At 45.1% G+C, this 12,267-nt stretch overlaps 1 protein-coding gene across 2 annotated transcripts in view; it reads left to right on the top strand.

Annotated features, from left to right (window-relative positions):
• Window positions 1–8,057, top strand: part of ptpmt1 (protein tyrosine phosphatase mitochondrial 1) — a 9,040-nt gene extending 983 nt beyond the window's left edge. The window contains exons 2-4 of one of the 2 annotated variants that reach the window (XM_080189846.1): window positions 3,227–3,307; window positions 5,510–5,701; window positions 7,190–8,057. In XM_080189846.1, coding sequence (XP_080045972.1) covers window positions 3,227–3,307; window positions 5,510–5,701; window positions 7,190–7,357 — 441 coding nt within the window. In that variant the 3' untranslated portion in view covers window positions 7,358–8,057. The remainder of the gene's footprint in view (window positions 1–3,226; window positions 3,308–5,509; window positions 5,702–7,189) is intronic. The other variant, XM_080189847.1, reaches the window with a different exon arrangement.
• The last annotated feature ends 4,210 nt before the right edge of the window (window positions 8,058–12,267 follow it).

The following is a 12,267-nucleotide window of genomic DNA, read 5'->3' on the forward strand; positions in this document are numbered from 1 at the left end:
GGGGGAAGTGGAGGGGGGAACGGAGAGGGGGGAGGGGGGACGGGGAGGGGGGAGTGGAGGGGGGGACGGAGAGGGGGGGAGTGGAGGGGGGGACGGAGAGGGGGGTAGGGGGGAGTGGAGGGGTGGACAGAGAGGGGGGGGACGGAGAGGGGGGTAGGGGGGAGTGGAGGGGTGGACGGAGGGGGGGGGACGGAGAGGGGGGAGGGGGGAGTGGCGGGGTGTACGGGGAGGGGGGAGTGGCGGGGGGGACGGAGGGGGGGAGGGGGGAGTGGAGGGGGGGACGGAGAGGGGGGAGGGGGGAACGGAGAGGGGGGGAGGGGGACGGGGAGGGGGGATATGGAGGGGGGGAGGGGGGATGGAGAGGGGGGAGGGGGGATGGAGAGGGGGGAGGGGGGATGTGGAGGGGGGAGTGGAGTCGGGGGGAGGGGGGAGTGGAGTGGGGATGGAGATGGGGGGAGGGGGGATGGAGAGGGGGGGAGTGGAGAGGGGGGATGGGGAGGGGGGAGTGGAGGGGGGGGATGGGGAGGGGGGAGTGGAGGGGGGGGATCGGGAGGGGGGAGTGGAGGGGGGGGATCGGGAGGGGGGAGTGGAGGGGGGGGATCGGGAGGGGGGAGTGGAGGGGGGGGATCGGGAGGGGGGGATGGAGAGGGAGGAGGGGGGGAGGGGGTGGGGGTATGGGGGGGGAGGGGGGATGGAAAGGGGGTGGGGGTATGGGGGGAGGGGGGATGGAGAGGGGAAAGGGGGTGGGGGTATGGGGGGAGGGGGGATGGGGAGGGGGAAAAGGGGGGATGGGGAGTCTCTCAGCTCACTGGGGGAGAGGAGTGGGGGGTTAGGTTAAGGAGGTCTCCCAGTTCACTGAGCGATCAGGGTGCAGGTGCAGTGGTGCTCTGAGCAGTCTGCAGCCGGCTTTGTGATGTGCTTCACCTCCCCTGACCCCCGTGATATTTCCAACTCTAGTTTTCGGATTTCTACGACAGTTTGAATTTTTTTGACGATTTGCACTCATAATGTGGCTAACTCTGGGAATGAGGACTTATTCAATAGTCACAAAGGTTTTTTTAAAATGGAGTGCCCAAATTCACACTCCAACCACTGACTCGTCATTGTTTCATTTCCATTCATTACAAAGCTATGTATGTGAAATAAACCGTCACAGTTCTCTGATCTTTACTTTCCTCTATCTTTACTTTGGCTTTAAACCGTCCATGTACCTAGACCTGCAGATCTGTTTCTCTAATCCATTTCAGATTTTAACTGTTGTATTTCCACTTTTTATTCTACCAATATATGGTATTTCATATTTATCTCTCTGAACTGTATTTGGTTTATTGATTCTTGAGAGGAATTGCTTGATAGAGCAGACGCAGCACGGTTTCGTTAAAGGGAAGTCGTGTCTGACAAATTTACTGGAGTTCTATGAGGATGCGTCTAGGGCGGAGGATAAAGGAGAGCCGGTGGATGTGGTCTTTCTTGATTTTCAGAAGGCGTTTGACAAGGTACCTCACGAGGTTATTGCAGAAGGTCAGGGGACATGGAGTTGGGGGTAGGGTGTTAGCGTGGATAGAGGATTGATTGTCAAATAGGAGGCGGAGAGTAGAGGTCAATGGGTGCTATTCGGATTGGCGGTTGGTGACTAGTGGAGTGCCCCAGGGGTCGGTGCTGGGGCCTCAGCTATTTACCATTTACATAGATGATCTGGAGGAGGGAACCGAGTGTAGGGTGTTGAAATTTGCTGATGACACCAAGATTGGTGGAACGGCAAATTGTGCGGAGGGTGTGGAGAGTCTGCAGAAGGATCTAGATAGGCTGGGTGAATGGGCCAGGAAATGGCAAATGGAATTTAATGTTGGCAAGTGTGAGGTGGTCCACTTTGGTAGGAATAATGGTAGGAAGGATTATTACTTACGTGGCGAAAAACTGCAGCAGGCGACGGTGCAGAGGGACCTCGGGGTCCTTGTGCATGAGTCGCAAAAACCCAGCTTGCAGGTGCAGCAGGTGGTCTGGAAGGCAAATGGGATGCTGGCCTTCATAGCGAGGGGGATTGAATATAAGAGTAGGGAGGTCTTGCTGCGGCTGTATAGGGCATTGGTGAGGCCGCAGCTGGAGTACTGTGTGCAGTTTTGGGCGCCATACTTACGCAAGGATATTTTGGCCTCGGAGGGAGTGCAGAGGAGGTTTACTAGGCTGATGCTGGAGTTGAGAGGGCTGAGCTATGAGGAGAAGCTGAATAAACTAGGTTTGTACTTGTTAGAGTTTAGAAGAATGAGGGGAGATCTCATTGAGACGTATAAGATGATGAATGGGATGGATAGGATAGAGGTGGAGAGACTCTTCCCGCTCAGAAAGGACAGTAGGAGTAGGGGGCACAGCCTCAAGATAAAGGGGGGGTGGTTTAGAATGGAGTTGAGGAGGAACTTCTTCACTCAAAGGGTGGTGAATCTCTGGAATTCTCTACCTGTTGAGGTTGTGGAGACTGCCTAGCTAAATATTTTTAAGACGCGGGTTGATGGGTTTTTGATAAGAGAGGGGATTAAGGGTTATGGGGAGAGGGCGGGAATGTGGAACTGAGCCACGACAGATCAGCCATGATCTTATTGAATGGCGGGGCAGGCTCGAAGGGCTAGATGGCCTACTCCTGCTCCTATTTCTTATGTTCTTATGTCTGTTGGGCCCCTTGTGAGCCAATCTCTTTTCAGCTTACCTGTGGCTTTACTGAGCAATACCCTCCTTGTTTGTTTCCTATGTTATTTTACTTTAGACTTCTTGTAAACTTCTTTCATTTACCTAGTTCCCTTAACTAGCTATTTAAGTTTCCGGCACTGATTTTTTTTTTAAACCAAGACTCCATGGTATGGCTTTTCATCTGGCAAAGCTGAGGGAGTTGTTCCCTCTCTAGCTTCCAATAACCAGCTGCTACAAATTCAGTTAGAAACACAATCTCAAAAAAGCCTTACTGCCCAAACAAGATTTTTAATTTCTCCTAGCTTGTTTACAGTTCACGCTGTAAGCACAACTTGAACTGAACATACTCCCACATACATACATTGTTGTCTAACATGAATTTAACTAGAGTTTTACTCTTCTTACACACAACCACAAATTAAACCTACTTAAATCCAGAACATATTTCTAATAGTTAAAAATACAAATATATATCCCTTTAAATTACCTGTTTTTCTGACAAGAGTACACTCTTAAATAATTCTTAGTGTGTTTGGACTTGCAGTTAGTAAAGAAAGAGAATGTGCGAGGAGTGATTACCATGACTGAAGAATATGAAACTAAATTCTTTGTAAACACAGCAAAGGTGAGTGGAAAATTGAAACCAGTAAAACAGTGAGATTTTCCAGGATTAATGTACTGTTCAGAGTGAAACAGGACAGCATACTTTTTTAGGGTAGTGCTGGAATGTTTAAAAATACCAAATAAACTGGAGCTTTGAAATAAAGCAGTAATCTTTGTGACAAAATATGGTGTAATGTTTGTCTGTATCATTAAATGTCAGCAGCTATTCTCATACTACCGTCTTATGCTGCATCATCTCCATGCGGTGCTCAGTTATGTGATTGAAAAATATCATGTATCAAATCAGAACAAGTGCAAGGTAATGATTTTATTAAGAATCTGTTCAAACTGCAGTCCTGCCCTTTAATGTGACCAGCAGAAATAGGGCGGAGTTTATGTTCCCCTGTTGGTGGGTTTGTAAACAAAGGGACGGGATTATAAAATTCTTCAGGAGGCATTTTCTGTTTAGTATGTTGCTGCGCATTCCCCTACCCCTAAACTACAGTGGGTATATTGCCGTTCCCTCAGGCTCCCAGTTACCCCAACCATCTGCAGTGTTATTGTGGGATGCTGAAGCCTTGGCTGCCCCAGTACCCTCCAGTTCATCCCAATTGAGGCTCCTACATGGCAATTTAATGATCATTTAAGTAGTAATTCCCCCCCAGGTGGGTGTATCCTTCAACATTGCTGATCCACACGCCCCCCCCCCCACCCCATGTTCTCCCTTACCACCTCTTTCTGCTCTGAGTTTACCCACCTGATCCTGGATTGCTGGGACTTGGATTCTACGGACTGCTTACAGTATGGTAAGCATGGTAGCTTCTGGCCCTATTGGGGAACAGTGAATATCGGGCAGCTCTCTGACACAGAGCATCCTCTCAAATGGGGTGAAAGTCCTTTCTCCAGTGTTACCACTGTTCCTAATTCTCTCTCCTGAAAGCAGTGATTCTTGCTGTGTTACAGTTTCATTCAGGTTTCCAGTATTTTGTGCCAGTGATTTTTGACCCTGTGTTCTGAAGGTTATATAAGCAGGATGGATATCACACCCTCTCTTTATAGGGTGTGCTCACAATCACATTTTCCAGCATGTGTTACTCTGCCACAGTCCTGAACATTGGCTGACTCGCTTTCCTGCTTTCCTCCGACACACTGACGATGTTGTCCCACCTTTCAGTTCCCTGAGCATCCTACTGTTTCATTGCTTTTTTGTGACCTTCAAGCTAACTAAACTAAAAACAAAATATATTTGATCAATGTGTGGTTGGATGGGATTTGTTACTGCTCTTGTTGCAGAAACAGGACTGTGTTTTAGAGAAGGAAAAGGTCAGTGATGTCACTCAGGATGAAAATGGGATCCTGTTGGAAATTTCCCCTTGCACACAATAACACAACTTGCACCCTTCTGAAAATTTTGTTTTTGTATGAATACTTTTGTCCATTCGTTGTGTTAAAAGTATCTGTTTATTGATGTTAGAGAGAAACCTCAGCATGGGTATGGAGTGCTGCTCGGCACTCAGTTCTGAGTTTTGTATTCCCGGGTACCATTAACAAAGAACAGTACAGCACAGGAAACAGGCCCTTTGGCCCTCCAAGCTTCTGCTGCTCATTGGTCCAACTAGACCATTCGTTTGTATCCCTCCATTCCCAATCTGTTCATGTGACTATCCAGGTAAGTCTTAAACGATCCCAAAGTGTCTGCCTCCAACACCCTACTTGGCAGTGCATTCCAGGTCCCCACCACCCTCTGTGTAAAAAAAAACTCTCTGATTATCGGAGTTATACCTCGCCCCTCTCCCCTTGAGCCCGTGACCCCTCGTGACCGTCACCTCTTCGTTAAATACACTGAATTTCTTCCTTGTTCACTTGATGCAAACAGATTTCGAGAACAACATCAAATACATGAGACCTTTCAAGAATGATTCTGTTCATGCTGCACATGAGCTGAATTGTTCTGTGATTCAGATTGGAATGGAATAAACAAGCCAGTTCTTTAAATCTGTAGTTTGTCAGTCCATTCTGACATTGGAATTTCCTGAGTTAAGTTCATGTCTTGCCTTGCTGTGACTGCTGCTTGGTTTTGTCTTGTGATCAGCAATGTGATCACAAGACAAACACATCGATTTAACACGTGGATATTATCCTGCAATTATGTACAATTTATTGAGAAATGTGATATGGTTTGAGATGTTTTCCTGTGAAATCTCTAATTGAGGCTGTGTTTCAGGAATGGGAATCCTATGGCGTGGAGCAGTTATGTCTCAGCACAATTGATATTCTTGGAGTGCCGACATTAGAAGATCTGAAAAAGGGAGTTGACTTTGTTATGAAGCATCGTAAAAATGGGAATAGTGTGTACGTGCACTGCAAAGCTGGACGGTCGCGCAGTGCCACTATGGTGGCTGCATATTTAATTCATGTATGTTGATTGCTGCTAAAGCTTGATGTCTTAAATATAAGTAACATATTTCTGAAGAAATATTACTGTGGGGTAAACTTAAAGTAGGTATTTTGTGAAAATTCAAATTACAAAATCACAGTTACATAGCAACTAGAAGCAGGAGGAGGCCATTCGGTGCGAGCCTGCACTACCATTCATTTTGATCATGGCTGATCATCAAATCCAATATCCTTGATTCCTAGAGCTATATCTAATTTCTTCTTGAAATCAGATTTGGCCTCACTACTTTCTGTGATGGTGAATTCTACACATTCACTACTCTCTGGGTGAAGAAATTTCCCCTCACTGTTCTAAAAGGTTTACCCCTTACCCTCAAACTACAGTTCTGGAGTCCCCCCACTATTGGGAACATTCTTTCTGAATCTATCCTGTCTAACCCTGTTAGAACTTTATAAGTTGAAATGATAAGTTATATATCTGTGATTTTATGTCCACCATGGTGCCTCCCGGCTAGTCCCAATTGCCCCCTTTCGACCCATTTCCCTCTAATCCTTTCCCAATCATGTACTTATCCAAATGCTTTTTAAATGTTGCTATTGAATCTGCCTCAACCGCTTTCTCTGGCAGCTCATTCCATACACGCACCACCCTCTGCGTGAAGCAGTTGCCCCTCAAGTTCCTTACAGGTCAATAATCTTTTATCAAAAATGTGAACTCCTCTTTTCTGCCTTACCTGCTGTGTATTTCCAATGTTTTGTGTGTTTAATTCCGTTTTCCAGTATATTGAAAAAAGAGATTGGTAAGACTTATTCTAACTGTAGAGTTTGAAATTCTTAGTGTTGGGAATTTTCATTGCCCAGTTTGGATTTTGACAGTTTGGAGAAGGGCAGAGAGTGTAATTTCTGTATCTGCAAAGGTGATCAGTTTATTTGTCCCTTCCTAAGCTTTCTCAAGTTCAGTGTATCCCCAACACATTCACAACAGTAGGGAAAATACTCTTAACATTTTATCTTGAGCTTTGCTCTAACATTGAAAGATTAAAGCACAAGAATATGAACTTGTTTTAACAAGATTGCATTAAATGTTTGATTTGATTGGGTTAATGGTGAATTTAAAAAGTCACAAGAAACATTATGGATTGACCTTTTACCCTCGCTCCTTCATTCCCTTTTTATTAGTCTTTGTTGTTTTGTCCTTCCATTCCAAAGGTGTGCAGTTACAGAACTAGGGTAGGGGAAGAGGGTCTGGGTAAGATGCTCTTTGGTGTGGACTCAGAGTGGAATGGCCTGTACTGCATTGTCACCCCTCACTCTCTGAACTCCAGTGGAATCAAGCTCACTCTGTCTAACCTTTCCTCATTAGACAACCCACCCATTCCAGGTGTCAAACTTGTAAACTCTCCCAACACATTGATTGAATTAATTAATCTTGTCCTAAATGAAAGGTACAAAGATATTGGGGAAACATTTCTTTTTAACTTGTTTATTCCTAAATCCCTTCCTTTAGATGCATCACTGGAGTCCAAAGACGGCATGTGATTACATTGCTTCAATCAGACCTCACATTCTTATTCGCAGTGGCCAGTTTAAAATGCTGAACAGCTATTACTGTGCACTATTCTCAGAGGAACCAGATATTCTGTGTGAACCAAAAGGCGCTGCGGCTTTCAAGTAGTAAAGAATGACATCTATGGACATTTAATTGCTTAAACCTTAAAGTAATTCAAATGGTTTAGAATGGAGAGCGGTAACTGGACAGACTGATTGCAGCATCAGCTTTCTGTGATCTGCAGCTTTGAGTCACCAGTTGATATGTTTGTTTCTGTTTGTGTTGAATTGAAGACAACAGTTGCACTAATGTCCTTTTGGAACTTTTGTTGAGATGTTTGCTATTTATAGAAAATGTAACAGCAACTTGTAGTCCAAGGAGCAGTTATTTTTAAAACATGTTCAGAGACACTAGGAAATTGACAGTGCCCTTCCATAATTTCAGTGAAACTTAGTGTAACATCAGTTTGCTGAGTTAGTAAATGCTGTATTGCAGCGTTTGAGGAGTTAATGTGAATCAGTGAAAAGATATTTCACTTTTTCAGACACTTGTTAAATGGAAACAGGTCTCCTGTCTCCCGTCCCCTGGATGAAACAGTAACAGTATTTTTGTTATTTATTGATTGTAAAGGTTAGCTGAATAGGGTTAATTCCAGAATCCCACACTTCCAACAAGAAGGTCTTTTTCTGAAGAGCTTTGAGCTATTCTCTGCTGAGGGTTTGGGATTGCAGGATTATTCCAAAAATGTACCTGTGATAAATGAGGTTCTGATTTGTATAAAATGTATTTCACTGTTGGAATGCAATTAAACAATTTTACATTTGTAGCTTATGTCATTGAATTTCACAATTAACTATTTCCTGTTTGTAGATTTAAACAGCACCAATTTTGATTTTTTTGGGGGTAACCAGCACTCTGCATTTCATTGTAGACATATGGGAGAGTGCTTTGTGATATTTAATCATTTATAAATGGTATTTATAAGAGGAATTAAGGGTGATGGGGAGCAGGCGGGTAGGTGGAACTGATCCACTTTACATCATCCATGATCTTATTGAATGGTAGGGCAGGCTCAAAGGGCTAGATGGCCTACTCCTGCTCCTATTTCTTATGATCTTATGTTCTTATTACTCAAAACTGATTCAGTTAAACACAATTTACCATCAAGGAGAAATTATTCTGCAAGTTAGTAAATGAACAAAGAGAACAAAGAACAACCCAGCACGGGAAACAGGCCCAACGAGCCCGTGCCGCCGCATCCTCCTACACCTACCCTGCCCTGTGTGTATGTGAGTGGAACCCCTAACTTAGCCAGATTCAGGGGAGAATAGTGTCAATTTGGTAAACCAATCAGCCTAAGAGCACATCTTTGGGGTGTGGGAGGAAATCGGAGTACCTGGAGGAAACCCACGCAACCACAGGGAGAATGCACAAACTCCCACAGACACAGGCCCAAATCCATGTGTCTGCACAGCTAGCAGTGATAGTCACTGAGCTGTTGTGGCGCCCGTCTGCTGGTCCAGGATCAAGCACACACACCGACACGAAGTACTAGGCCACTCTCGGAACCTCCAAGAGCAGCCCACGCACGACCCACCGTGTGCATGCCCCTTGTTTGACAACAAGGTGGACCGACACATGTGGAATAAAAAGACAAAAACGTTAACATGCAAGTCTACATTTCCAGTGTCGTCCCGAGGCTCTGACCCTATTTAATACCCTCTACTATAACCCTCCATCCTTGTTTCGCTCATGTGTCTATCTAAGTAAACCTTAAACAAGTCCAACGTGCCTGCCTCCACCACCCTACTCAGTAGTGCGTTCCATACCCCCACGACCCTCTGCGTGAAGAACCTTCCTCTCACATCCAAATTATACCTCTTCCCCCCTCACTCTTAGATCGTGACCTCTCGTAATTAAATGATCAGTTGGAATTCGACTTTAACTGACATTTTTGCACCAGTTTCAAAATGAATCTCACACTTTGTGCACTACAGACTGTGTTAGTGTGAATCACCGTAAAAAACTGGGTGGGGCCTATTCCCACTGGAGGGGCCAGCAACATTGGGCCTGCTGGAGTGGGCCACTATGCGTGGGCTGATATAGCAGCACCGAGATCGGCACACGCGCAGTAACCCTGCAGGATACTGCCCCACCCTCCAGCAGACTGAGTCTCCCCTAATCGCTGGCCTCCGTCTATCACTCTGCGGGGGGAGTCTAATGGGCCTAGAAATTTCAGTCTTGGGCCCGCAAATAGGATTGAAATGATATTTAAATTAGGTTTGAACATATTCGGCAGCTCCACGCTGATTTCGGACACTGAGCTGATGGTGCCAGAAATCCGGCACTGGAATTCACGCAGAGGCACCCGTCAGGGAGCCTGCAGTACGCCTCCACTCATCTCCTGGCCTGTTGTGCAGTGGGAAAATTGCCCCCTAAACTTTTCTGAACACTAGAGTGTGAACTTTGCATCCTTTAATCTTTGGGTCAGCAGCAAAACATTACAACACTGTGCTGACATATTGCTGGAACCCAACTGTACAGCTGTGATAGATAAGGAAATCCTACAGATTTATTAATTGACCTTCTGATATATTGGGTGATATCAGAGTTATTAATTATGACCTTGAGTGATATATTAGGTGATTGTGGAGATTTATTGAAGTGTGCATCATTTGTGAGGTTTTTGCTTGGTTAACCACAGTTGCTATGGTGATAGTGGGAGATTGTTGTGAAATTGCTCATCACCGTATCAATCTTTGTTATCCAGACAGAAAGTGCTGATTGGCTGACAAATCTTAAATATAAGACCCAACCATCTTCAGCTGCTTCATCAATAACCTTCCCTCCATCATAAAGTCAAAAGTGGGGATGTTCACTGATGATTGGACAATGTTCAGCGCCATTTGCGACTCCTCAGATACTGGAGCGTCGATGTTCAAATGTAGCAAGGTATGGACAATATCCAGGCTTGGACTGACAAGTGGGGAATAACATTCATTCCACCCGAGTGCCAGGCAATGACCACCTCCAACAAGAGAGAATCTAACCATTGCTGTTACATGCAATGGCATTACCATCACTGAATTCCCCCACGCTCAACAGCCTGAGGTTATCAGTGGCCTGAAACTGGAGTATGTATAAATATTGTGGCTACCAGAACAGCTCAGTGAGAATCCTGCGATGAGTAACATCAGAGCAGCAGCCATAACAAGCTGTGATGCAGCTGGAAATGATGCTTTCTATGGTGTATCTGTAATAATTGATGAGAGTTGTAGCCTTAGCTGCCTGAGAAAGTAAAGGTGTTGGTGGCTTTCTTCACTATAGTGTCAGCATGGGGGGAACCAGGACAGGTTGTTGGTGATTTGGACACCTAAAAAGTTGAAACTCTCAACCATTTCCATTTCATCCCCATTGATGTAGTCAGGGACATGTCCTCCACTATGATTCCTGAAATGTATCACTATCTCTTTCATTTTACTGACATTGAGGGAGAAATTATTGTTGTCGCACCAATTCACCAGATTCTCTATGTCTTTCCTGTACACGATCTGACCCACTACAGTGGGGAGAACACGCAAACTCCACAGTTACCTGAGTCCCTGGTGCTGGTAGACAGCAGTGCTAAGCAATGTGCCACTTATCACAAAATACTGCTAATATGCTGTTCTTTAAAAAAAATTCATAGGACGTAGGCATCACTGTGCAATTTATTGCCTGTTCTTGTCAAGTGGGCTGAGCCGCTGCCTTGAATTGTTCCTGTTAGATGTGGAATTCTGGATATTTACCTAGTGGCAATGAAGGCATAATATCTTTCTGGGCTAGGATGGTGTATAACAGAGAGAAACATGCAGGTGATGGTGTTCTGATAGACCTGCTGCTGTCTTTGCCCTTGGCAGCAGAGATCACAGATTTGCAGTGTTCTGTTGAAGATTTGGGAAATTGCTGCAGCCAATGGTGGTAGCTGAGGTCCCAGGGCCAGTTTGTTGCCAGTAGATATTATTTGTTTCATTGAACAGGAATTTTTTGGATTTACTACCAAGAATTTTGGTATGGAACATAGCCCTGACATGACAGCGCTGCCCCAGTCATTGAGGTTTCTTGGGGCATTCACTGGTAAGAGGTGGGACTTTTGCTCCTATCTGGGGACAAAATCCCACTTCAGAAACCTGTGGCTAAATCTGATTGGCTGCCAGGACTCCAGTCACAGCAGTGTCACCAGGACCTGGAACAATGGCTGCCACTGGGTCGACATCCAGTTCAGGGGAAAAGCCAGGATCCAGACGAGGGTGAGTACTGTGGATCTTTCGGTGGAATTGGGAGCAAAATTCCGAAAGGTAATGGGGGGGAAAACAGTTGGGGGAGGGGGTGCCTGTTTTGAGGCCTCAGCGGGTTAACCTACCCAATTTCTAACCTCATTCCCGCCAGGCCATGACTTTACATATTATGTTGGGACAGAATTCTGCTACTGCTGATAGCCTCCAGATTGCCCAGTCTTGAGTTGAAAGATCTTCTTGAATTCTATCCCATTTCACATACAGTGGTAGTGCTACACAACACGATATGATGGGACTTTGTAAAAACATTACAGACAGAATCTCAAATTATGAGAGATGATTGGACTGGAGGGGAGTATTTAAAAAAGAATTTGCTGCATTCATATAGCACCTTCCACATTTCAAAGCATTCTCAACCAAATGAAATATTTAAGTGTAGTCACTGTTTTACTGTCAGAGACACAGCAGCCAATTTAACAGCAATGTGATACTGAGTATCTGCTTTTTCAGATGTTCACTGAGGGATGAATGTTGGCTTGGACTTGATGCAAACTTACCTAAATTGTGCCAAAGTCATGAATTGTGAATTGAGAATTTCCAGCCGCTGTAAACTTAGCAAAGTTGATATTTTTCCTCTCCTTCCAATTTCTTTTGCTTTTTATATACTCCATCTTGCTCTGTGCACTCCTCATGGTCAGAAGGTGGGGACATTACCAGCTTTCAGATCTCACTAGTATCACTAGTTGAAGAATCCTGGGA

The sequence above is a fragment of the Carcharhinus amblyrhynchos genome, chromosome 6 (genome assembly GCF_965287045.1).
Source record: "Carcharhinus amblyrhynchos chromosome 6, sCarAmb.v2.hapA, whole genome shotgun sequence".
NCBI lineage: Eukaryota > Metazoa > Chordata > Chondrichthyes > Carcharhiniformes > Carcharhinidae > Carcharhinus > Carcharhinus amblyrhynchos.